This window comes from Tiliqua scincoides, chromosome 1, assembly GCF_035046505.1.
Source record: "Tiliqua scincoides isolate rTilSci1 chromosome 1, rTilSci1.hap2, whole genome shotgun sequence".
In the NCBI taxonomy this organism is placed as follows: domain Eukaryota; kingdom Metazoa; phylum Chordata; class Lepidosauria; order Squamata; family Scincidae; genus Tiliqua; species Tiliqua scincoides.
Window position 1 is genome coordinate 98,762,675 of NC_089821.1, and position 27,676 is coordinate 98,790,350.

A 27,676-nucleotide genomic window follows, 5' to 3' on the forward strand; every position below is an offset into this window, starting at 1 on the left:
AATGTGAATCTGGCACCATTTGCTTACTTTCTGTATGATGTTCTACTTGGCCAACCATTGTTCTAACTCTGCAACAGCGTTCCTGCAAGAATCTCTGCTACTGCATGGAGCGCTTCTGTGTCCACAGGGCGGGGTCTCTGGACATTCAGTGATGACATCACATGACATCACTGAACTTCAGGGTGGCTGCGCTTGGCTGCTTGGCTGTGAGGTGCATGTCTGCTCACCTAAGGTGCTCTGCAAGCAGCAAAATCCTTGCAGTCTCTTGTACAGTTTATAGTCTCTTGCATCTGCAAGCATGATTAGAGAGTTCAGCTGAACAGCTTTCTAAAAGAGGTGATGCAGCCCCTGTATCTACATTGTTGAAACCTAGTCATACAAATTATGGTAGTTCAAAGTATGAAAAAACTGCTCTGAAAACAGAAGGTGCAAAATGCAGCTTTCACTTAATATGTAGCAGTATCAACTGCAGCAGATCTTTAAATGCATGATGGTGTACGGGTTCAGGAATTGGACTTACCACCCTGAGCTCCTTGGAGGAAACGTGGTATAGAAATGCTAAAAATAAATTTAAATAAAATAAATAATCATAGAATTAAGATTCTGTATTAGGATTAAGTAACACTCGTTCTATACACTGTAGAGATTGGGTTTATAGTTTTTTCCAGATAAACCTAGCCATTTAAACACATGCACACTCATATTTGATGGCAATGCATGTGCAATTTGCTATTTAAAGTATGAATTGTTTTACTGTATTTTAAAGAATACAAAAGTATATTTGCACGATACTTTTATATACTAAATTATGGACAAACAGTGGAGTAAAGTGGAGCATGTGTATGAGAGACTGGAAGTGTTGAAAACTTCGGAAGAGGGGGTTGTAGAGTATGTATGTTTTTGTTGCAATATTTTCCAGAGTTATTAGGTGCTTGAAAAACTGGGTTGAAATTTCACCCTTAAATAATTTGATGGACAGGACATAGAACCTATTGAAAGTGTGTGTTCAACTATTAATATATATTGCTTTCTTTTTAAATACACAGATTTAACTATCTTAGTGTGTACTGATTCTTGAGGGTGTGGACCACAGGGCAAGCTAATTTGTTGGGAAAAGCCATTGTAAGCATTTCATTTTGTAGGAAAATGGTGTGTTATGGCGAGGAGAGAGAATGACAAAGTTTTCTAAGGTAGTAGTAAGCAGATGAGGTAGTGGAATATTATGAGAAAACAAGAATGTGAGAACCTGGACTAAACAGCTAAAAAAGGAGCTATGATGAGAGATATGGTATTGGTTTCTAGTATTTATGGCAAGCTTTATTTAAAAATAATCAAGTCCAATGCATGCCTCTGCATCTATGGTAGGTATTGCTCAGATATTTCTTCTCCACCCCCACACAATTAGGAAGTGAAGCAACAGGAATTTAGTAGATGGGGAAAACTTTGCCAAAAAGCATTTAGAATTGAAGTAAAGTTTGATTTTTTATGGGTCGGTTTAAAAACAACAATTGTACAATGAAGAATATTTAATTCAGACTCCAAAAACTTCTGAACAGGTATTATTTGTGTGTGTGTGTTTGGGAGTGGTGATAGTAATGAACAAGTATCTAGCTGCTACAAAAAAAAAGTTATGCTGCAGAATAGTACAAAGGGAGAGTACGAAGGCCAGAGTAATCATGGTCATTGATTAGCTGGATATATTTGACATCCCTCATGGCAACAAGCCTTGCAAAAATAGGCCACAACAGATAGTTAGCAAATGAAGACTGAGAGAAATGGGTTAGTGATAACATAAAGGAAGTCTTCAAAATGCAACAAAGCTGAATTAATGGGTAAAACAATCTTGCACCAATTTCTGCTTGATATTGCAGTAATAAGGTGAGGCTTCTTGGTTCTTCCTCCTCAGCCTTTGCTTGCATATTCTAATACATTGTTAAATTATAAAGTGAGAGAAGAATATACAAGTACATCAGGAATTTGTCTTTTTGTTTGTTTTAAAACATTACCTGGAGTTCTTACGACTGCAGTTTAAGAAACAGAAATAGTACTGTGAAGTTCTAAAGTGTTCTTATATATTACTTTAGCAAGAGACTGACCTTATTCAATGAAAGCCTCCTGTGCATAATTTGCTTCAATTTTCAATGTTGATCAGTATTTAGAGCAAAGTTAGAAAGCATAAATCATTTGCTGTTTCAACAAATTGCATGTATATACATCTCAATGAAATAGTGTTTTAATTACTAGTGTTAACTTGCAACATGCTTTACCTGTCTGTTCATATGACTATCAAGGAGATATATATGCTAGTTGCTGCTTCTGAAGTTCTCATCCTAGATTGAGCACTGTGTAGTGATGAGTTGAAGCCATCTCATGTTTTTTGTATCTGAATGCTTGCAAAGTTATCTGTGGTATGTTGGTTTTGCTTTGCACATCATGGTAGTTCAGGTTATAGCTTCATTTTTATCTAGGATAAAATAGCTTCTTGGAAAGATGTGTTTCATTTGATGTTTCTGATCTGTTATTTGTTAGAAAACTTTTTTGTCTCTTTTAAGAATTTATCTGTAGCGTTGCCTCCTCTTTCCTGATGGAAGCTCTTGTGTGCTTGACAACTAGAAATTCCAGGAGGAACACACCAGCTTCTGTGTCACCTTGAGAATTTTTATTTGTTGAAGAATTCTTTTTGATGAAAAGATTTATAAACCTTTAAGTTGTCAGCCTCAGAAAATGATACAGTTAAATATATCACGTGACCTGCATGAGGAATCTAAGAGTTAAACTTGCTAAAGGTTCTGAACAAGTCTAATTGTTAAAAGTGAAAATTAGTCCATGGACTGTGTAGTAGTATCTCTTCATAGTATCCCTTCTGGGAGCAATTGTCATATGCCCCAGGAGACTAGATGAGTGACTATTTACAAGCAAATAAATACCTATTCTTCAAGAAACGTATATTTTGCTCTGTATTCACTTTCTGCGGAGTACCTTTTCCTCTTATAGTATCACAGTGGTTTGGCAAAATTGTGTGGGTTGATGGCTAGTATCATCTGGACTAGAAATTTTATTTATTGGTGGATGGTGACTTGAAAATGTGACCTTTCCTAACTTTATATTGTGCTTCTTAAGAATAATTTTGCAAAACTAGTACTTGAAACAAAAATCTAATGGACTCAGTGGTGAAAATACAAAGGAATGAAATGGTACACTGAATTGTGTGTACAGTATAATTGTAATTACAGTATATAGCATTTGTCATCAATTTTTTTTAAAAACTGGTTCCTTTATGAAAAGGTTGAGGTTGTGAGAGGATTTTTTAAAAAGAGATTAAATCATAAATATGTAAAAATAGGAAGAAGGAGGGAGTGTGGGTTGCTAAGGATAAGAGTACGTTGTTGAAACAGGTGGCTAATGTTGCTAAAGCTTTAATTCAAGCTCTTATCTTAGTGTTTACCAGAAAAGCTGAATATCCTTGGATCACTGTGATTTGAAAACTGTAAGTGGGACAATGGCATTATATAGAGCAATCTAAATGTAATGGCCTTTATGCAACTCATGCAAACCAGAAAAAGCTCAACATGTAATGCATGTCTTAACCTGAGAAGTGGAGATGTAAGTAATATTTGCCCCTTTTTATGTTCATATATTTGTGATTCCTGGGAAAGGAAATTGAGACATAACATTGGTAAGGTTCTTTCCCCTCATATTTTTGCCAATAAGTGTGGTGGTATTTGAGGCAAAACTAGAATGTTGCTGGTGAAGGCACTACATGCTGAAATAGCAAGGAAAATACCTGCATGATGTACTAGGTATTATAGTCTGAAATAATTGACACAGCTTATAAAACGAGTGCTAGGCTTTGTTACCTGGGGAAAGACAGTGCTGTATTGAAATCTCCTAAATAAATAAAATGTGAAACCAGAAGAATCCATTAAAGGTTAAAACAAACATAAACTGATTTGCTGGTCAACTGCTAAATTTAGGTTTTGTGACTGTACCTGACATTCTTTTTGAAGGTTTCCCCACTTCTTCCTCCTCCCTAACACCTTTTTAAATATCAGACTATTTTAAGCTTGCATCATCTACATTTTTAATAAGGCTTATTCACATGTGTATCTGTATATAACTGGAGTAAGTAAATGTGATTTTGTGTTGGAGAACAGAGTTAACCGTTACTGCTTGCATTTATCCTAATTTTGGGACATAAATTATGTGAAATGTGAATTCACAACTTTCTTCATCTTGGGAAACAGGTTATCCCTGCCGTGCTTAATCTTCCTAGTTATTCTGCCTCCTTCCTTTTAAAATCTGTTTCGGGGAAGAGGGACATTTCTAAAGAAAAGAAAATAGTAGCGCTGAGACCAATTTGGAAGTGGTTTTACTGTTTTCATTTCAAAGGTACCTTCCCTCTCCAAAGCTGAGCTCTGAAAAACTGGTTCTGCAAGTTTGCAGCAGAAACCAGCTGTGTGCAGTGCTTGCTGACTGTCATCTTTGATATCACAAAGTCAGCCCTGCCCCTCATTCCCCAGAGCAGTTTTGCACCTAATTTGAAAATGATGTTTTTATTTTTTAATATAGCGAAGGATAAATATAGAAATAGATAAGATTGCTTGAAGTGCTTCAAGACGCTTAACGTAAGTCATATGTGAAACTAGCCTCACTATGGTATTTAACTACTTTAAATTAATTTGATGTCTGTAAAATGCACATATTTCCTTGCTGCATACTTAAGTTGCTTCCTCCTGTTAGCATCAGTGTATCTGGTACAACGTTGGCGAGGAGCCTAAAGAACATAAGAACAGCCCCACTGGATCAGGCCATAGGCTCATCTAGTCCAGCTTCCTGTATCTCACAGTGGCCCACCAAATGCCCCAGGGAGCACACCAGATAACAAGAGACCTGAATCCTGGTTCCCTCCCTTGCATCTGGCATTCTGACATAGCCATTTCTAAAACCAGGAGGCTGCACATGTACATCATGGCTTGCAACCCATAATGGATTTTTCCTCCAGAAACTTGTCCAATCCCCTTTTAAAGGCATCCAGGTCAGATACCATCACCACATCCTGTGGTAAGGAGTTCCACAGACCAACCACACGCTGAGTAAAGCAATATTTTCTTTTGTCTGTCCTAACTCTCCCAACACTCAATTTTAGTGGATGTCCCCTGGTTCTGGTGTTATGTGAGAGTATAAAGTCCATCCCCTGCATGATTTTGTATGTCTCATTCATGTCCCCCCTCAGGTTCCTCTTTTCTAGGCTGAAGAAGCCCAAATGTCGTAGCCTATCCCCATAGGGTAGGTGCCCCAGCCCAGTAATCACCTTAGTCACTCTCTTTTGTACCTTTTCCATTTCCACTATGTCCTTTTCGAGATGTGGTGACCAGAACTGGACACAATACTCCAGGTGTGGCCTTACCATCGATTTGTACAACGGCATTACAGTATTAGCTGTTTTGTTCTCAATACATTTTCTAATGATCCCAAGCATAGAATTGGCCTTCTTTACTGCCGCCGCACATTGGGTCGACACTTTCATTGAGCTGTCCACCACCACCCCAAGATCTCTCTCCTGATCTGTCACAGACAGCTCAGAATCCATCAGCCTATATGTGAAGCTTTGATTTTTTGCCCCAATGTGCATGACTTTACACTTACTGACATTGAAACGCATCTTCCATTTTTCTGCCCATTCTGCCAGTTTGGAGGGATCCTTCTGGAGCTCCTAACAATCACTTTTGGTCTTCACCACTTGGAAACGTTTGGTGTCGTCTGCAAACGTAGCCACCTCACTGCTCACCCCTGTCTCCAGGTCATTTATGAAGAGGTTGAAAAGCACCGGTCCCAGAACAGATGCTTTTCAGCCTTCTTGGGGACAGGAAGAGGTGATGGCTGTGAGATGTATGAGGCATATCAAGCTGAGGGAGGGGTGCTGTGGTGGACACTCAGGTTCACATGGCAAGTATGCATCAAAATGTCCCCTAGAAAGGTCCTGTGTAAAGTGTACCCTCCTCACAGGGTGACCTTCAGCACCAAGACTCTCATAGAGCTCCCCATTGCGGTAAACCTCAAAGATTAACTCTATGGTAGTTGCCCAGCCATCACCATCCCCTTGCATAAACCACCATAAGTAAAGGGTTGGGGCATGTGAACGAGGTACTCAGCAGAAATGATGTAGTTGCCCCCCTTGCTGTTGTGGGATATGATGGAGAACTCTTACCAATGGTCCAGCACGTGCCTCATAATGAGCTTACGCACCTCCCTAGCCATTAACTGAGTGTCATGCATGAGATAGGAGAGGGACTGGATAAGGCAGGCTCCATCTCCTGCGATGGGGACAGTAGTGTGAGGCACCATCTCCCCATTGTCGTTTAAATACTCAATTGCCATATTGACTTAAATTGAGGAACCCTCAGCTGTTATTTATAGCAACTACTGTCAAGAGAAAATGCCTCCTATTAGGGAAGCAAGACTGTGCCACACAACCCTTGAGCCTGTTCCCCTCCCTATCTCTCTAACTGGGATAAGCAGAGCAAGGGCTGGTGATAATACAGGTTCTCAGGAGAAAGGCTTGTCAAAATCTTGGGGTATCAGAAATTTGCATTGAGCCAGAAATACTTTATTTTACTGTTCAGAGTAAACACTAAAATGACTGTTTTACTGTTACTACCGCTTGACTTAAAAAGGGTTAAAAGGGCTGGCCTGGCCTCAGTAGACCACAAACCTCTTTCAGGCAGTAGCAAGGGGAAAAAGCCAGGGAGCCCTAAGTAATAGGGAGGGTTCTATAATTCACCCCTGAATTTAGATTTTCCGATTTAGGGGTTGATTAGGGTGAAATCCTGAATGATGTTTTAAAACATTTGAATGGGTAACCTTTGTAAGCAAAAACCAAGTAATTATCTTATTGGGCCGAAGAGATATTGAGGAATCTGTGAATCTTTACCCCTTTTTACTCCCTTAGGGGTTGAATTTCTAGTGGTTCCTTATGTCATTTTTAGTGGATCCTTATGTCACGGAAGGGATATACTCCCCAAATTTCATGTTTCTAGGTCCGGGGTTTGGGATGGGTATTGATGAGTCAGTCAGGACATTCACATGAGGGGTAAAATGGCTGAGGCATAAATCACTAGCTGGAAATTGTGCACTTAGAAGAAAGTTGGGCTTGATTGGCAGCAGACCAAAGGCTTTTTGTGAAACAATAGGTTCTTAATGGGTTCTTAAGTTCTTGCAAAGCTGTGGGGAATGATTTTTGCAGATTCTCTCAGTTGCTCAGCTGCCCCCCCCCCATCTCCTCTTGTTCAGGAAGATCTCCAGGTCCTCAGGAGTGGGTTTTAGGGGGCTTTTGTGGGGAAGAAGGGGCTTCCCCACAAAACTAAGGGGGCTTAGTTCTGCACACTAAGGTTTGGGTATATCTAAATTGTGCACAAAGCTCCTGTATTGATTGACTAATTGTTGCCCTGGTTTCTACAACTCTCTGCATTCCTGTGCAATAGGTAGGATTTGGGATGCCAGTTCTCCATTTCAGTATTACTAGTGAACTTGCAATCTACATTTGATAAGCTCTGAGTTTTAACTGATCATAAATAATAAATATTTTAGTAGTAGGTAAACAAGATGTTAACACCCAAGAAATGTCTGTAATAGGGTGCATGTACACGTATTGAAAGATAATGTATCCCGTGTGTTTTGATCTGTGTATGATTCTTAACTGGGGAAAATTGAAATACAGGCCCTGTATCTGTGGTTTAGGTTATCCAAGGTTCTCCATGGCCCCAGTGCCCCTTACCTTCCATTTATCTCTTTAATAATCAGGCATGTTTCTTGATTTTACAGATGCTACAAGAGTAATGCAGCAGGCAGGCTGCCTGCTTGTTATGTTGCTCTTGTATTATCTATAAAAGCAAGAAAAATGCCTGATTATTAAAGAGATAAATGGAAGGTAATGCGTGTTGGGGGGGCGCAGAGCATTGTACTTATAGGGTCCCCTTTTATCTGTGGTTTCAGTATCTGCAGGTGGGGTCTGGGAAAGATCCCCAGCATCCATACAAGCTGTAAATAAACTTTGTTCATCTTAAAAAGTGAAAATAGCTGTAACACAACTTGGAGAGAGAATGCCTCTTTGGGATTGCTACCAGTGTTTGGGAATTTTCCAGCTATGACTGTCATGGGCCTGTTATTAATTAGACACGAAGGCATAGTTTTTTCCTTTTGGTGTTTGGAAAATACTGATTTGAGCTACTGTTATAAAGTACTTTTGGTAGTTGTCCTACTTTTTCCTTAATAGTTGAGCTATCAACATTTATTGAATTTATATTTTTGGAGAATACTGCAGCGTTCAGTGATTTTTTGATTAAGTTGCCAACCCTTGATCAAGGTGAAGATTTGAATCTAGAGCAAGCTCCTTTAAGAGCTCAAAATAGCATTTTGTGTCATTTTTATAGGTGGAGGATGGGATGAAAGTCATTTTAATTTAAACAAAATGTTTCTATTGTATGTTGTCCATGAAGTTTTGTACTTCTGCTTTTGGGGAACAAAGGAATTGTTTTTCTTTTCTTCATGTCCATTAAATAATTTTAAAATCTATGTAAAATCTACTCTTGGGCTTTTTTCCTGTATCTGTGCATCATGTCCTACTTTTTTTTTTTTTTTTGCAGTAAACACAGTGTCTAGACAGGCTAGGAAAAGCACCATTCATGTAATAAATTTTTCATGCAGAAATGCTCCGTGTAATTAGGTAATAAGACAATAAAATGAAAAGTCATTTTGGTTGTTGTATGGAGCAAAATAATGGAATGAACACTAGGACAATTCATCTCTTAAAGGTGATTATTGTGTTTAAAAAAAGCTAGGATCTCACTGGGAAATTCCTTAGGGGCAGCTCTGTATCTCTGCTGTTTTTGCTACAACAGACACACTTCAAAGATTGACAGATCTGCTCAATTTTTTTTTTTAGGATAAATGTCCATGGATGAAAATCAACTTTAGCAGCCCATACAGAAATGTCACAGACCTTACTTTTTATAGTCTTCTGGTTCCATTGTTTATATCTGTATCTGTGTGTGTTTACACGATGTATGTATGTAAAAATGTGCCAAGTGAAAATACCAGGGATTTGATGTTCTCATAGTTCAAGAGAGTTGATACGGCAGTCAATTTCTTATGATCCAGTCCTGTCCCCTACCAGTTTACACCATGCAGCCATGTTCTAGAATGCATGCTGTGGTTGGGGTTGGCCGCCAGTGGGTGTCCTCAGACCTATGCCAATTGTTTTGCTGTTGTAGATTCCTAGGAGATTCCTAGGGGATTCCAAGGAGATTCCAAGGAGATTCCTAGGGGTAGGATAGGATCTAGCATGTGCTGTCGCTGCCGAGATCTGCCCCCACCTGCTGCTGGTTTGGCCTGCTCTCCGCCACGCTCCTCCCCTGAACGGCCTCCCTCTGCCACCTTATCTGTACCAGTGCAGTATCTAGGAGCTGCCAGCTTGTGCCAGTTTGTGCCAGCAGTTCTACTGCATACGACAGTAGCACACCTTTTGCGATGGAATTACACTGCTGTAGCCTTCCATAAAATCGGGTCTTAAGTCTTAAAGTGCTCCAAAACGGTTTGTTTTGGTTTCTAACTGAGAATTTGTGACAGATAAGACTGAAATAAGAGTTTTTCTTTTTATTGAATTTAACAGTGAATGACATGTCAATTACCCTTTCCATTTCTCTAACACCTGTTGCAAGTCCGACTCTAGTTCTCTGGTAATTTAGGATGGAAGAAGGCAGGAGACAGGGAATTTTTTCCATGAAATAGGAATCCTAATGTAAAGTAGAAACATTTTAATACTAGTTTTACACTAGTAAAACTCTAAGGCTGCAATCACTTCCCTGGGAGTAAGTCCCATTGAACACAATAGGACTTACTTCTGAGTACACCTGCTTAGGAATGTGCCCTATTGTCAGGGAAGGTTGCTTTTCTTCTACAATCCTAGGATGTCCTCTTTAAATTTAAAGTTAATTTTTACATTGAAATTTAAAATAAGCAGTTCTTAAACTTTTGCAGGAACATGTATTATAGTGATGCTATTTAGACATGCAAGCAGTTTTGGTGTGGTGCATACATCAATGTGAATTCTCGTGACCTGGGGCCACTTTCAGCCTTCCAAAACTGCTGCTGTGTCTCAACTTCTCCCCATATTAATGTGTAAACTAGGAATGCATGGAAGTTGACTACTCAATTGAAGATAAACAAGAAATTCCTCTTACCTCCCATGATTTGTCCAAGAGCAACCAAAAACACTTTTCTCCAGGAACTATCCATGTGCCAAGTTCACTTTCTCAGGAGTCATCCTCCAGCTATAAGGATCATTTTGGAATTTCTATCAAATCCAAACTGGTTTTAGAAGCAGTGTAATATATTTTTATTATGGGCTAATTTTCAGTGGCTGGGAAATGAACAGAGGTTTTGGTTTCTGAAATATTTAAGTTAAGTGTATCTGTTGTGGTTTTCTTGACAGTCCTCCTTCAATGTGTCAGTATCATATTGACCCAAGCAAGGACTTTAAGGGCACAAGCCTAACCAGGTCTACTCTGAAGTAAGTCCTATTTTGTTCAATGGGACTTACTCTCAGGAAAGTGTGGTTAGGATTGCAGCCTAAGTATACTATAATTTTGTGCTTGGACTAATAGTTTTCAGCAATGTATAACATTAATGTATTATGTAGTCAGAATCCTTTTAAGGAAATGGCCAGTCTTTGGAGCAATCCATGTAGGGTTTTGGTGTTTAGAGTGCAGTTAACTTGTAGAAGGATTGAACTAATTTGTGGGTGCTGAGTATAGCAGAAGATCTCTGTGTAACAGGACTATTTGAAAAAGTTACAATATTTAGTTGACCTTTTTCAGTTTCTAAATTCCCCTTTAATTTGCAAATCTGTTATTAGTGGCCAGTTCTTTGGTGTACAACTCTGTAATCTGTTGGTTTCTCTGTTTCTTTACAATCATGCTTACCAGGGTGGAACCATGCTTTTGAGTTTGAAAATGCCTAGTTTGCTACCTCAAATGGAAACCTTTTTCAGTTCTGCCTTGTGTCCTAGAAACCATGCCTTTTCTCCTTAAGTACATTTTGAACACTATTTCTTTGAATTTTCTTTGTGCAATGAATTGCTGAAAATCTGTCCTGTGGAAAATTTTAGCCATTTAAACATGTCATGTTTGGTGCCCAAAGTCTCTCATTGAAAAATCATACATGCATAAGAAGCCTTAACTTGCTGTATAAACAATGTCTGCTAGAATAACAAAAGGTTGGAATAATTGAAAAACAGGAAATCTGTAGGACAAAAAAACACAAAACACAAAACCTGTAGTAACAAATCTAAAAGCTGTAGTACGATCCAGTTTGCAGAACTTCTTACACGACTATCTTTAAGAAAGACAAACAGTTCAAATCCAAATACTTTATTGATCACTGAAGGTATTATCAGTATGTTAGGCCTCTGGTGTCGGCATAGAATAAAATACCTTTGTGTGTTTTACTGAAATTTCAAACAAGTTTAACAACTTTAAGTGGAGAAGTAAAATATTTTGTCTGCTCTGTAGGTAATATTGTATAATGAAAAAGCTTTAAGCCTGCATAAAAATAACTTTGATATGAATTGAAATTTATTTTTAACACTTCCTGTTATAGAAATTTGCAGTTGTAGGTGATTAGTTATAGTAACCTGCAGTAAGTTGCACTGTGACCCTATATGAAATTCAGAATGGAAGGTTTTCTAAGAGTCGCTCAGAATGAAGTATTTAAGTGTATGTATAAGTAAACTCACTTTCAATCCTGTGTCATATATGCACATAATTTTCTATCAGAAATGTGCACTATTATTTCATTTGTTCAAAAAAAAAAAAAAAAAAAAAAAAAAAAGAAATTTGAAATGATATGAAGAAATATCTGGTCAGAAGATGATTAGTTTTCTTTCTTCTATCTTTTGCCATTTGCATTCACTTTTCTTAAATAAAAAGTATGTGACTTCATGCGTTGAAGTTTAGTATTGAACTAAATTTTGCTTTTGTGCTTATATGTTCTTATACTGAGTCACCAGTGGATCACTTGGCAATATCAAGCATAATTTAACAAAGTTCTCCCTATTTTTTTTACCTATGCAAATGGTATTCTGTGAACACACTGGCTTCTGTAGAAAGAAATAACTGTATAGGCTGTATTGCTGGTCAGGATGATAATCTGTAGACAGAAAATAGGGTTTGCTATAATAATAATAATAATAATAATAATAATAATAATAATAATAATAAAACTTTATTTTTATCCCACCCTTCTCCCCAGAGGGACCCAGGGCGGCTAACAACATATAAAACAGATTAAAACATAATTTCACAAACAGATAAAAACATATTAAAAAACACATTAGCAGAACCCATAAAAACAGTAGTCAGAAGAGTCAGAATAAAAGAGCTTAAAACAGCAGTACATTATGCACAAATAGCTGCTAAGGTAGGAAAGCCCATGCATTCGGTATCCAGAGGTTGTTCATACATTGCCCCTTGAAAGTGCATTAGGATTGGTGCTGTTGCATCTTATAAAAATGATTAGTGGCTTGAACTGGGATGAAAACTGGCCTGAACTTGGAAACCTCCCCTCCCCACAGTCTTATCTGAACAACACTAAATATAGCCCTATTGTACAAACAAAAAAGAGAGCCAATTTTTACATGGTCCTATGTTTGTTCTTAAAACAATGGCAGCACACGGTTTGAAGCTATCATATAACATAAAAACATGTACAGAAATATAAGAAGTTGCTGATTATCTACCATCTTGGGAGTGATTGACCATCTGCTCCAGATTCTGGCCATCAAGCCTGTTCCTCAGGGTTAGATTGACTTTGGGGTTTAATCACATTACTTCATTGTCTCCAGAAAGATGGGGACATCAAGGTAATAGTGAACTTGAAGGGGCTCAGTTGTTTCAGGATGGAGACTGTGCAACCAATCATGGCAGTGCTCAGATGAAATGATTTCTTGGCATCAATAAACCTAGCAGAAGCTAGGTTTGTACCTCTGTATTCCCATAAGTCCCTCCCACAGTAGATTACTTTCTCTATATGGGATGCCACTTCTAGTATCGGGATCTACTGTTCAGCCAGTCATCAGATCCCAAGATCTTCTCCAAGGTGGTTGTGATGCTAGTGACCCACTTTCATCTCTGATAGGCAGTGGTTTACCCATACCTCAACAACATTCTGATCCACTCTCACAGTCATCAGCAGGCAATCCAGGAAGTCCAGCAGATAATGGAGTGCCTCTGAAACAAGGATTCGTGGTAAACATCAGCAAAAGCCCAACCAGAGGATAGAGCATGGCATAATCCTGGACACAAGACTTTCCAGTTCATTCTGTCCATAGAAAGGTGCATCAAGATCACCACTGTCGTCAGTTCTGAAGGCCCCCTGATTGGGTCCCAGTCCTAGCGCAACTCCTAGGAATACTGACATCATGCCAAGATAGAATTCTGTGGCCAAGGTTTCAGGTGAATCCTCCAACCCTTCAACATCATCTTCTACCATATCAAGTTATCACCACCAGCAAGACCCACCACTTAGACAGATCTCCCAGTTAGTGTGATGTGGTGGTGATTTTCTCAGCCTTAAGGGGTAGAGTGCCCACCTCCAGGACCATTTGTCCCAAGGCCTCTGGTCAGCCTCTGAGGCATTGAGAAGCATCAAGTTCCTTAAGCGTCAAGCCATTTTCCTGGTGCTCAAGTCATTCCAGACTCAGATTAGACACCAGGACAGATACTCTAGGTTACACAGTCAACGGTGCCAAAACATATGTAAACAGACAGGGAGGGACCAGGCCCCTATCTGTCCACAAGGAGGTGAGCAGACTCTTCCACTGGGCAGAGGGACACTTACTTACTTACTTACTTACTTACTTACTTACTTATTTATTTTTCACGTTTTTATACTGCCCTTCCTCCAAGGAGCTCAGGGCAGTGTACACAGCTGATCCCTTCCTTTTGTCCTCACAACAACCCTGTGAGGTAGGTGAGGCTAAGAGAAAGTAGGACAGAACACTTTCCAGGGAAGATCAACACAATCTATTTGCAGTCTTTAGGGATCCATGATTGGGGTTCTTAGGAATTAAGATGTTCAGGAAGAAAGGCACATCTGCAAACTGCAGGGGCTGTTAAGAGGCTTTTTGAGAATTGGGGTACCTGTGGTGATGCTGGTGTTATATGGATAGCATTATGTGAAGTAATAAATGATGATAATGTTCGCTGCTAGGGAGGGACATAGTAAAGTGAAGTGTGTGTGGTAGCTGTTAGGAATATTAAGGTGTTGCTACATGTCAGCTCAGATACATAGGCCATTTAGAAGCTTTCAGAGAAGGCCAATGCTGGAGTGATTGCAGAAAGCAATGGGTTTATTAAATCAAGGATAACCCATCATCAAAACACAGCTAAGGTTCCCATGACCCTTACATCTCTTCAGCATGGTGGTTAACAGCCAGGGGCTACCTGGGAAAGTTCTATAAGCCCTCCCAAGGGGTTAGTTTTATACGGAATCAATTCCATTCTTGAGCAAGTGTGAAGACCAAATGATGCTATATCTGTTTCTGGAACACAGTTCCCACGGTAGATATATGCCTGCAGCAGCAATTTTGAAATATTACAGAAGTGGTGATGATCTGATAAAGGTAAAGCTGTGCTAGGATTAGTCATTGGTTGCTTAGAAGGGGCAAAGTGTGATCAAGCGGTTTCAAAAGGCCTTCAAAAAGAGTGTGTAATGCAGCTTTATTGATGGTTCATTTGTGTCCATTTGCACAATTCTTTCCCAGGTCTTCACTAATCTACTTGGTTGGGTGGAGGGGTGTGTGTGTGTGTGTGTGTGTGTGTGTGTTTGTGTGTGTGTGTGAGAGAGAGAGAGAGAGAGAAATGCTGGTCTGATAAACTGATATCAGTTTTGATACAGCTGGCTGTAGGAAAGGGAGGAAAGGTTTCTGTTTTTAAGCTCTTCTTTAAAGTTCCTTTCTCTATTCCTCCCATGGAGTGTAAAACTGCTGTGTTGCTGGGGCTAGTATGAATGTTTAATGTTTAACTGCTGTTTTGGCATGTTGCCAATATTTTCTTGATAAAGGCAATGCAAAAAGAGACCAATGGCATGAGCTCTTCCAAGTTCCTTTGCAAACATGAATAAAATATAATGGTCAGTCCTGCGTCTGAAACAATAATGCTTGCTGAGTATCAAAGGTCTGTAGCAAACAGGGATATAGGAGAAAACCTAAAAACAGCAATAATAGCGAATGCAAAGTGAAGTGTTTCCAAAGGAGAACCTTATAAAGGCTTTGCTACATGTTCTTCTTAATACAATTGCACATGGCTATTAAGATGCATGCACATGATGACACTCAAGCCTTGTGCAGATGTTGGCAATCCATAAAAGCTGGTATGGCATACATTGATGTGAACTTTTAAACCCTGCCTCCCCATTTCTGATGTCTCGGAATGCTCTGCCATTACACTTGTCTCAAGAGGCATGTGCTATATACTGAGAGCGTTCCCTCCAGTGATTTTGAATGCTGGGCAATCATAGTCTTGTGTAGATGTTAGCAATCTGTGAATGCTAAGTATAAAAGAGTGGACCTCATACTTTCTACCCATCAGAAGCATGCATGTGTTATCCTATACAGTGGTGCCTCACATAATGAAATTAATCGGTTCCGCAAGTCCTTTCGTTATGCGAGTTTTTCGTTTTGCGAAACATGTTTTCCCATAGGAATGCATTGAAATTTAATTAATGCGTTCCTATGGGCAAGAAAAGTCAGAACAAAGTCAAATTTGGTTTACAAAGTGTTTATTAAGTGCTCTTTAAAGGCATACATACTGTACAGAGGATTTCAAAAACAGGGGGGGGGGATGCTGAGTGGGGAGCTTGAAGGCTGTAATCCTGTGCACACTTTCCTGGGAGTAAGCACAATGGGACTTACTTCTGAAGAGACATGCACAGGATTGTGCTCTAAGCTGGGGAGGACAGAGCAGCTGCACTCAATTGCTTGCTTTTGCCGTGATCATGGGGGGAAATGTGAAGGAAATGGGGCAGTGAGAGGGTGAATGAGCGATGGGGGGATGCTGAGTGGGGAGTTTGAAGGCTGTAATCCTGTGCACACTTTCCTGGGAGCAAGCTGACATGAAGATCCTCCCCTTACTAGGGTGAACGGGATCATAAAGGGACATGAAGATCCGCCCCTTACTAGGGTGGACGGGATCATAAAGGGACATGAAGATCCGCCCCTTACTAGGGTGGACGGGATCATAAAGGGACATGAAGATCCCCCCCTTAAGACAAACCAGGACAACAACAAAAAAAATTCGTTATGCAAAGCATAAGTCATAAAAATTCGTTATGCGAGTTACCAAACTTCGCACACCGCTTTCGTTCTGCTGCTTTTTTTTGCTGCTCGGGGCATTCGTTATGCTAGGTACCACTGTATTTGCATCTGGACTGTTTCATTCAGAAATAGGATATACAGTAGATTGATATAAGAGCAGTATGTATCCGCTGTACTGCTGTATTAACACAGTGTTTTTATTATGCTCTGGTTTTTGCATGCTTTAGAAAACTGCAATTATAACCTGTTACTCCTTTTGGAACGGCAACTTGAGAAAGATGGTTGCTTTGCTTTATCAATTATAGAAGTTTTTTTTAGACTATTTAACATATATAAACCAGGTAAGCCCTAAAGGACTCTAAATCCATATGAACAAAGGCATATTTTCCTTTTTTTCCAGGTATTTATTTACTGTTTTAAAAGCATCATTTTATAATGACATATTGAACTCCTCTCTGTAAAAAAAATAAAAATAGCAAGATTTTCTTTTTTCCCTTCTGCTAGCGCCTGTTTGGCGCCTTCTCACCTACCCAGATATTTAGGAAAATAGCCACCTCGAAAGGAGTGGTAAGGTGAGGAAGAGGCAGGCAAGGCAGAACAATCTTTATTTCATTTCCAGCACCGCATAAGAACATAAGAACAGCCCCACTGGATCAGGCCATAGCCCCATCTAGTCCAGCTTCCTGTATCTCACAGCGGCCCTCCAAATGCCCCAGGGAGCACACCTGATAACAAGAGACCTCATTCTGGTGCCCTCTCTTGCATCTGGCATTATGACATAGCCCATTTCGAAAATCAGGAGGTTGCACATACGCATCATGGCCTGTAACCTGTAATGGATTTTTCCTCCAGAAACTTGTCCAATCCCCTTTTAAAGGCGTCCAGGCCAGACGCCATCACCACATCCTGTGGCAAGGAGTTCCACAGACCAACCACACGCTGAGTAAAGAAATATTTTCTTTTGTCTGTCCTAACTTTCCCAACACTCAATTTTAGTGGATGTTCCCTGGTTCTGGTGTTTTGTGAGAGTGTAAAGAACATCTCTCTATCCACTCTGTCCACCCCCTGCATAATTTTGTATGTCTCAATCATGTCCCTTCTCAGGCGCCTCTTTTCTAGGCTGAAGAGGCCCAAACGCTGTAGCCTTTCCTCCTAAGGAAGGTGCCCCAGCCCAGTAATCATCTTAGTTGCTCTCTTTTGCACCTTTTCCATTTCCACTATGTCTTTTTTTAGATGTGGCAACCAGAACTGGACACAATACTCCCGGTGTGGCCTTACCATTGATTTGTACAACTGCATTATAATATTAGCCATTTTGTTCTCAATACCTTTTCTAATGATCCCAAGCATAGAATCGGCTTTCTTTACTGCTGCCGCACATTGGGTCGACACTTTCATTGACCTGTCCACCACCACCCCAAGATCTCTCTCCTGATCTGTCACAGACAGCTCAGAACCCATTAACCTATATGTAAAGTTTTGATTTTTTGCCCCAATGTGCATGACCTTACACTTACTGACATTGAAGCGCATCTGCCATTTTTCTGCCCATTCTGCCAGTCTGGAGAGATCCTTCTGGAGCTCCTCACAATCACTTCTGGTCTTCACCACTCGGAAAAGTTTGGTGTCATCTGCAAACTTGGCCACCTCGCTGCTCACCCCTGTCTCCAGGTCATTTATGAAGAGGTTGAAAAGCACTGGTCCCAGGACAGATCCTTAGGGCACACTGCTTTTCACTTCTCTCCATTGTGAAAATTGCCCATTGACACCCACTCTCTGTTTCCTGGTCTTCAACCAGTTCTCAATCCATGAGAGGACCTGTCCTTTAATTCCCTGACTGTGGAGTTTTTTCAGTAGCCTTTGGTGAGGGACCGTGTCGAACGCCTTCTGAAAGTCCAGATATATAATGTCTATGGGTTCTCCCGCATCCACATGCCTGTTGACCTTTTCAAAGAATTCTGTAAGGTTCATGAGGCGAGACTTACCCTTACAGAAACCATGCTGTTTCTCCCTCAGCAAGGCCTGTTTTTCTGTGTGTTTTGAGATTCTATCTTTGATGAGGCATTCCACCATCTTACCCGGTATAGATGTTAGGCTGACCGGCCTATAGTTTCCCGGGTCCCCCCTCTTTCCCTTTTTTAAGATAGGCGTGATATTTGCTATCTTCCAATCTTCTGGCACCGTGGCCGTTTTGAGGGACAAATTGCATATTTTAGTCAAGAGATCAGCAACTTCATTCTTCAATTCCTTAATAACTCTTGGGTGGATGCCATCAGGGCCCAGTGACTTATTAATCTTTAATTTATCAATGAGGTCTGAAACATCTCTTTTAACCTCTATCTGACTTAATTCCTTGGTCAGGAGGGGCCGTTTGGGCAGCAGTATCTGCCCGAGTTCTTCTGCCGTGAGGACAGATGCAAAGAACTCATTTAATTTTTCTGCCATCTCTAAGTCTCCTTTTATTTTCCCTTTCCCTCCCTCACCATCCAGAGGGCCAACCGCTTCTCTGGTGGGTTTCCTTCTTCTAACGTATTTGAAGAAGCTTTTATTATTCCCCTTAATGTTGCTGGCCATGGGTCCCTCATAGTCTCACTTGGCCTCCCGTATCACCTTATTACGTTAATTTTGCCACAGTTTATGTTCCTTTTTATTCTCCTCATTAGGGCAAGACTTCCATTTACGGAGGACTTCCATTTACAGCCTCTCTAACTTGGCTTGTTAGCCACGCGGGCACCCTCCTGGATTTAGTGGAACCCTTCTTTCTTTTTGGTATACACCTCTGCTGGGCCTCTATTACTGTTGTTTTAAGTAGCCTCCATGCACTCTGGAGAGATGGGACTCTTTTTACCTTCCCTTTCAACCTCCTTCTAACCAGCCTCCTCATTTGAGGGAAGTCCGCCCGTCGGAAGTCAAGGGTTTTTTGTGAGAGATTTGCCTGGTATTCTTCCCCCGACGTGCACGTCAAAATGGATCGCAGCATGATCACTGTTCCCTAATGGCTCCATAACATTGACATCTCTAACCGGGTCCTGTGTACCGCATAATATTAAATCCAGAGTCACCTGTCCTCTGGTGGGCTCCATGACTAGCTGCTCTAAGGCACAGTCATTTAGAATGTCAATGAATCTGGTCTCCTTTTCGTGGCTTCTTTCTTCTTGTTATGTCCAGCTTGGCATTTTGAAATAAACAGGATGAGTTGAACATGTTGGGAGAGCTCTACCCATTCCATTTACTTCAAACAAGACAGGGAGTGAAAATGAGGAGGAGCTGATAAGGGGACTGTGCCTTGCTCCCTCTCCTTGTGCAGCAGAGTCTGTTGGAAGTGGTTGCAGCAGTGCTGTTGCAGTGCCTGTGGGTGGTTTTTCATTTTGGGGAGTTCAAATTAGCAGAACTGTCCCAATTTAGGTGGCAGTTCTGCTCAGGCCACTCCTGTAAAGGGAGAAAGAAGCCTGAGCCAGCCAGCCCAGAGAGAGTAATGTGTGCAATGTAAATCTGTAAGTGTTGTATAGATTTCCAGTGAGCCTATGAATCTGCCATCTACCAAATCAGGCTGTTGGTCAGTCTGGTTCAGTATTGTCTACAACAGTGTTTCTCAAACTGTGTATCGGGACCCACTAGGTGGGTCGTGAGCCAATTTCAGGTGGGTCCCCATTCATTTCAATATTATATTTTTATTACAGTATATTGGACTTGATGCCACCATGGTATGTGACTGCACTTGGGGAAATGTTACCGACCTGTACCTTTAACAAGCTACTATGTATATTCTTTTAAAAATGATAGTCAATGGGGCTTACTCCTGGGTAAGTGTGGGTAGGATTGCAGCCTAGGATTGTTAAAAATGTTCCTACTTGATGATGTCACTTCTGGTGGGTCCTGACAGATTCTCATTCTAAAAAGTGGGTCCCTGTGCTAAATGTGTGAGAACCACTAGTTTGCAATGACTGGCAGCAGCTCCCTGGGGTTTCAGACAGATGTGGACAGTACTCAGACCAGAATTCTCTTTTTGCAGAGAAAATATGATTCTCAGTTCCAACCCCAGTGGTGTAGTGAATGTGGTTTGTAGAATGTGGTTATGCACATTCTGTGGTTGACACCTCTGACACATTAGTCATGCACATTTTCCATCACATATCCATATAATGATACCTTAAAATGCATGTTTTAAGAAAATTATTTGGATGCCAAAGTGTTGATGGACCACCAGTATCCATCATTAAGTCCAGTAATTTGACCAACTGTACCCTATGCAACATGGTAGTGTCCTTTCCTGCATGAAGATTTCCTGTACTTCACAGTTTAACACTATAGAACTGGTCCTGAATGACTCCAATTCCAAACCCAAGGCACACCTTAATGTGAATTTCCATAGCCCTTTGAGAACAGGATTTATTTATGCAGCAGATTAGAGGAAGGAGGTGTTGTGAGAGGATCAAGATTAGTAAAGGTTGTTTGCCATTTCAACATAAGGTTGTTAAAATTGGGGAAAGTACCAAGGTTCAAGTTTAAGTTGGGGCCCAGATTTAAATTGGGGCCTTTTCCCCCAATGTCTTTGGTGTCCTCTATCTAAGGTATGTGAGCTTGAGCTGTTGTTTAGGTACAGAGCACCAGCCTCAGAATTAAGATAAGAAGGCCACCAACTTTCAAATTATCCCCTGGCCTGGATGCTGAGCAACTACATGGGCATAGGTCAGTCACGGGTATTGAAGTGGGCCTCTTCTGTCTCAAATTCTGCCCTTCCCCCATCTTCAACCCCTCCTCCTAATTCTTTTGTTAGGAGAAACAAAAGATTTTGTTAGATTCTTCTGGTTCTTCTGTTAGGAGAGAAACATTTTCTCCTGTACTTTTTTGAGCAAAACATGGATCTGCTAGGAAGCCACACTCCAAAACTTTGCTCTCTGTCAGTGCTTCTCAAGGTTTGACCTTTGTCGTACCACTTCACACGGTCCACCTAATCGAAGTACCACCGGAAGTAACTGGTGATAGCATCATTGCCAGTTACTTCTGGATTGGGAGACCAGATGTGACACGACAGAAATCAGTAAGAGGCTCAGGGTGGACTGGAGGGCTTTTTCGAACATGGAAAAGCATGCTTTGAACCTCTGCCTGGCAAGCCTCCTCTTATTGTCATGTCCCTCATCTTGCTGCCAGGTGGCAGGGGTCCAGGGGTGCTGTGAGTACCACCAGATGCTACCTCAAGTACTACTGATGGTACCCATACCACTGGTTGAGAAACACTGCTCTGTGTTCTGCTCTAACAGTGATTTAACAGTCATTTGGTCTTGGGCCTAATGAATAGTCTGCCACTGCCTGGTTTTGTATTATTACTGAAATTAAGCTGGTTTGCACCTGATCAGTCTCTTCCAGGGAAGAAGTAGAAATGAAAATCTAGAGCAGGTTTGGATCAGGGACAGTTTAATTTTCAAAGCATTCATGAGTTCATGTCTACTCAATCATTTAACTGTCATTTGATCTTCCATAATGGTTGAATCCTCCTATTAAAAACAATATTTATTATGACCTGTATTTTGAAAGAGTAGTATCTACTAACAAATTGTGTTAATCTATAAGAACTTGTCCACCACATCCTTGCTGCAGGCTAACATTTCTTTATACGGGCATCATCTTTTCAGTGCTTTGTTCTAAACTGTCGCCTGCTACTACAAAGTCACCTTCCAAATCTGTGTACTGTGTGGAATACTAATTAATTATTCACCACATGTCCTGATCTCACAGTAGATCGGTTAATATTTTCATGCTGAACGATAAATCACTGCCCTATTCAGTTCCAAATATCCTTACTGTAGGTGCTATTTATTGCTGAAGATTTTTGTACCAATAGAGCACATTCATCATGCCCATAATTTAGATCCTGTGGTTAAATTAATAGGAAAGGGAAAGGATAGAAAATAATTTCATGTAAATGCATTTTTAAAAGGTGCTATGGTAGCATGAAACTGTTATTTGGTAGTCTCTTTGTTGTTCTACTTTTCCAAATTACGTTATCCCCTCACCGCAATGTAAGGCATGGCACAGCTTTCAGAGTATTTTATGTTTAAATGCACTGATTGGACTTTTTAATGTTCACAAAGTCTCTCGATTGCTTCATGTTCCTCATTAGTTTTCTTCATAGCAGTCTAATTTGGAAAGAGGACAACAATCTGTTTTAACACACAAATTATCCCTTAACCTCTCTCTTTCTCCCCGAGATAGATTAATAACACAAGAGCAACCATGAGGAACAAGACCTCATACTGCTTTTCAGTGTGCTGTGTGTCACATTGGCAGGATCTGTGGAATGTGATCCCATGGTTTTGAAAGTACGATTATATGCTTTTATCTTTGAAAAGTTTTCTTTTTAAAATGGCATCATTGCCTTAGATTATTGCTGAAACAAGTATGTTGGAATTGAGCATTGCAGGACAATGGGATTGTTTTTTGAGGGATATTTGCCTATAATTTATGATTTTTTATATATATTTATAATTTTTGCCTCATTTACATCTCTAAGGGCCCCACTCCTGTCTAACTCTCCAGCACCTATGTAGCTACAATGCAATGCAATGTAATACAATGCAAAGGGAACAAATGTTCCCTTACTTGAAGGAGTCCTCTGTATGTGCCCCTACCACTTGATGCCCCAATGGCACAACTAAATCAGCGCTGGAAAGTTGAATAGGATTGGACCCTAAGTTCATCAGCTGAGCCATTGCTCATAAAGCACAACACTTTACTCACCCCTTGTGTTGGATATTTTTGGGTTATATTTTGGCTTGTGGTTGCTCCCCTCCCCCTCCCCCCACTTTGAGTTTGAACATCAAACATGGGAAGTTTTTGGTTTTTGCACATCACTTTGGGTTTTGGATAATGCCACCCACTCGAATCCCAGTTTGCCATTTGAAACTAGCAGGAGGTAACATTAGTACTCCTCCCATGCATCTGATACATAAAGAATCTTCTGGAAGCTTGTAAAAAATCTGTAATGGAAAAGTTCTATTGGCTTAAGCCAGGGGTGTCCAAAGTTTTTGCCAGGTGGGCCACATCATCTCTCTGACACTGTGTTGGGGGCCAGGGAAAAAAAGAATTAATTTACATTTAAAATTTGAATAAATTTACATAAGTTTACTTAAATGAATACATTAAAGATGAACTTATATGAATGATTGAAGGTCTTGCAATAGCTCAAGGCCTATAAAAGGCCTTGCACAAAGCAAGGATGGCCTTTCCTTTGCTGCTGCTACTGCATCACAGATGTGAAACAGCAAGCAGTGGAGGGAGCTCTCATCCCACAGCTCACGTGAGAGGTCAGACAGTCACCCTCACGCTGAGAGCAGTTGCTTCAGGCCAGAGCAGCCTCCAATGAATCTCCGGAGGGCCAGAGACTCATTGGAGACCGGGGGCTCCCTGAGGGACGCATTGAGAGTCCTCGAGGACCGCAAGTGGCCCAAGGGCCGGGGTTTGGACACCCCTGGCTTAAGCCATTGAATGATGTGAGAAATCTAGAAAATCTTCAGTAGCAAATCACCCCATTCACAGAGGAGAAATGTAGCTTAAATTCATATTGTGCAATGAGTTGCAAGGGAAGCATCAGGATGCAGGTCTCTTGTTTTCTGGTGTGTTCCCTGGGGCATTTGGCGGGCCGCTGTGAGATACAGGAAGCTGGACTAGATGGGCCTATGGCCTGATCCAATGGGACTGTTCTTATGAGTTAGGTCGGATGTTTTCGAACACGGCACTAAAGTCTCCAGTGCGTGCGTGTGACTGAGGCAAACATAGTAAAAAAAAATCCTGTTTTTAAATTCTGCCTACTGTAGTTATTTCATTCAGATTACATATGTGGGAAATTCAAAAATGAATGTAGTGTTGGCTTGTGAAAAGGACCTTGGGTTTCCTCCTAAAATTAGAACCATGCTGTCTAAAATGTTGTTCAGGAACATGGAAAGGAGAACAATGGAGATTAAGGGGTGCAGTGTTTGCAAGAGGAAGTAGCAACAATGAAGGCTCCTAGTAGTCTTGGCTGGAATGCAAGAGATGTAAATCACAGCTGTCTCTCAATCTTACACTACTTGCACAGCTGTGGGACTCTGAAAACATCAAAGAAGCATGCTGCTGCTTTGGGCAGAGAATATATGAACTGCACAATGTTAAACAATTTGATCTTATAATTTAAAGCTATAATATACCTAATAAGAGTTTTGCAAACATATAATTGTAAAAAGTACATTAATCAAAGAACAGCTTGCCAAATGCCTGTTGTAAGATGCTTGTGCATTTTCAATGTCAGCACCATTCTGTACCAAAAAATGTTTTTGTTTTTCTCCATGTTAGCATGAGCCTCTGGGAATACACAAGTTAACAAGATACCTGTATTCTGTTGCTACTCCCTTGCATTTAGCATTCACACAGGGTACTTCTGAAAGGCCCCAAGGCCGGACTCTCATCTTCAAAGGGTCGTTTGAGCTCAGAAGAGGTTGCACAAGTCCATCTGTGGCATCTGCCTGGCTCAGACTGAGCCTTACAGTAGAAAAAAACATCACTTCTGGTTTTTAAAAAAACTGGAAATGAGGCCTAGTGAACCACCCTAGTCTCCAGAGGGGATGTGTGTGGTAAGGGCCCCGCAAACCCAATCCATGGATAAGTGAATCTGCAGGTACAGGATCCGTGAATACGGCCTCCTGTATAGCCAAATAATCTGTGTTGTTTAGTTCTTGAAGTACAAGAGAATGTCCTATCTCTGTTCTGTTCACTGTTTTTTCTGAAGGCTGGTCGAATTATTCTGAAGCCGTCTGAAGTACAGATATATTAATTTCAGTTATGCTGCTTCCCCTTGAAATTCAAACCTGGATTTACAGCCTGCTAAACTGTCTGTTTCAAGATTGACCATGAGAAGAGATTCGGATGGAACTTTTTCTCACATCCTCCCTTCTCTATCAAGGAAGTGCCCAAGTCGCTAAGCACAAGTTGGATCGCGAGTCACAAGCCTCTTGACATGCAGGTCATAGCGTGAGTGCACTGTGACTTGACTGGAAAAAATTTCAAGTTCTTCGAGTCACAAGTCTGAATCATTTTGAGTCAAAAAGTGCAGAAAAAAGGAAGGTGGTGTTGGATGTGTAAGTAAGCAAGATCACACACACGTTAGATATAGGTACATGCATCGTTTTGAGTCCAGAGTCAAAGTAGTCACAAGTGGAGTTGGGTCAGTGACGGCCATGACTCGAGTCAACTCAAGTAGTCAAAAACAGCAGCTTAGCGTGAATCAAGTCAACCAGAGTTGAGTGACCATCCTCCATATGGAGAAGTGAATAACCAAATGGGATGGCTGGGTGTTTGAACATGAAATCTTTGTGTATGAGCCTTAGATTTTGCCAAGTTTACATACAAATGTTTTCATCTTAATGTGCAAAAAGGCAAGAACTTGACTGAATCTTGATGAACAGATATCCACTTGGGGGTGGGGACTTATAAGAATAAACGATTAAATAAATGTGTTCAACATTTCATCATATTTTATGCATTTGTACTTTTCTGAATAGAGATGATCATTCTCTGTTATGATATCTGGAGCCTGAATAGTATGGCAAGATCTGGCATTTCTGTTCACGCAGTCCAATGTCTAAAGGCTGAGCAATACTAGGAGCTGTGCAAAAATGTGTGGGCAGGGTAGGGCTTTATTAAAAGCTTGTAGGTTAAGTTTCAACCTGGACAGCATAATTGAAGTCAAGTGAAAACTGAAGTTGAGGAACAGAAGATAAAGAAGTGAGCAAAGCAAAGAATAAAGACTGAAGAAAGAGGGAAGCCAAGACAGAGTTCTGTTAACTTGGTCTGTGTAGAATATTGCAGTTGGGATATGCTTTCTCCTGAGCTTCCAAAATTCACTTCAATGGTTTATGTCTTGATAAGGTTAATCATTACTAGCACATCTTATTTATTTCAATGGGGCTTAAAACTATTGAATTGCCAAATAGTTGTGCTAGTTCAAAACTAGCAATTGCATTCATGCAGTTCACTTGTTTAGGGACTCTGGTAAGAATCTGGAATAAAACGAAGGAAAAAACATGCCAGAATATGTTTTCAGTAATTTTGCCTTTAAAAGAGCATCATCTGTGGAATACATTGAAATGTTTAAAATTGTCTTCCTACTCAGTGTAGAATTTTTTAATCCTGTTCTTATATAGGAATTTTAAAACATATTGAGCCATTTTATTTCAGTCTCACCCGTACTTCCATCAATTTATTGTTGATTCAGTGGTGTGTTTAGCTTGCTTCCCCGCCTGATGAACTCTGGTCAAAAGCCAGACATGCTTGTGCCCGGGTGCCTAATGGTAACTTATCCAGGTTTAGCCTTGTAACCTTAATTATATATGGAATGTGGAGAATGTTGTGAGCTGTTTTTCTTTATAACAAGACAGTAAACCCCTAGTCACTTGGTTCTTGTATTAAAACATTCCTTGTTGCTTCAATATTTGGTTTAACTAATATAGCATGGTCATGTAAAATAAAAGTAAACTATCAACATGTTTATAATTAATGTCTTATACAGTTTGTTGCTAATGAGACTTACGCAAAAAATTGCATGTATTCGCATTGTCTCTGTGTATGTGTCTCTGTGTATGTGTGTCTGTGTCATCTAAAACTGATTTTCTCTACCCTCTCGCTCTTTTTAGGGAAAAGAGCAGCTTTAAAATGTTAAAAGCAGTTTTGAAGAAAAGCAGAGATGGTGGGAAGGCAAGCAAAAAGGAATCTGGTAAGTGTATTAAAATATTGGTGAGCTACAAAATGATTTCTCTGGTGGAGCTGAATCAAACAATAAAACTACTCATGATGGAAACACGTACTTAATTATAACTGTACTTTTTAAAGTTTATCATTATATGTCTTAAATGATGCTAAGTTGCTTATTTGGTGGACAGTCCATTCCAATGTGAAAAAGACCAGGTCTGACCTCCACTTTGCTAATGTTATAGTGTACTAGTAATAAACTACATTAAATGTGACCTGATGAATGAGGAAAGAGTCAGGAGAACAAATGCTCCATTATCTTCAGGGCTGTGGGTGCACCCAATTTAGTATTGAGTGAAGATTCCTGAGAATCTCCATCTTCTTTCTAAAAAGAAGTGCAAGTCCAAGTAGACTAGTGGAGGTCCAAGTAGACTACCCCCACACCGTGGAGGCTTACTTCTGTTCTCTTACCTAGAGGAGATCTCTGCAACTGGCCACAGGATGCCTCTGTAACCATTTTGGCACCTCTGCATCAGTGGGGGGGAGAACAGGATTGAGTTGTAAATGTAATAACTATACTAAATTTTA

At 40.3% G+C, this 27,676-nt stretch overlaps 1 protein-coding gene across 3 annotated transcripts in view; it reads left to right on the forward strand.

Moving 5' to 3' along the window:
- TANC1 (tetratricopeptide repeat, ankyrin repeat and coiled-coil containing 1) overlaps positions 1–27,676 on the forward strand; it is a 180,548-nt gene that overhangs the window by 25,161 nt on the left and 127,711 nt on the right. For all 3 annotated transcript variants that reach the window (XM_066612033.1, XM_066612034.1, XM_066612035.1), the window contains exon 3: positions 27,034–27,113. In XM_066612033.1, coding sequence (XP_066468130.1) covers positions 27,053–27,113 — 61 coding nt within the window. In that variant the 5' untranslated portion in view covers positions 27,034–27,052. The remainder of the gene's footprint in view (positions 1–27,033; positions 27,114–27,676) is intronic.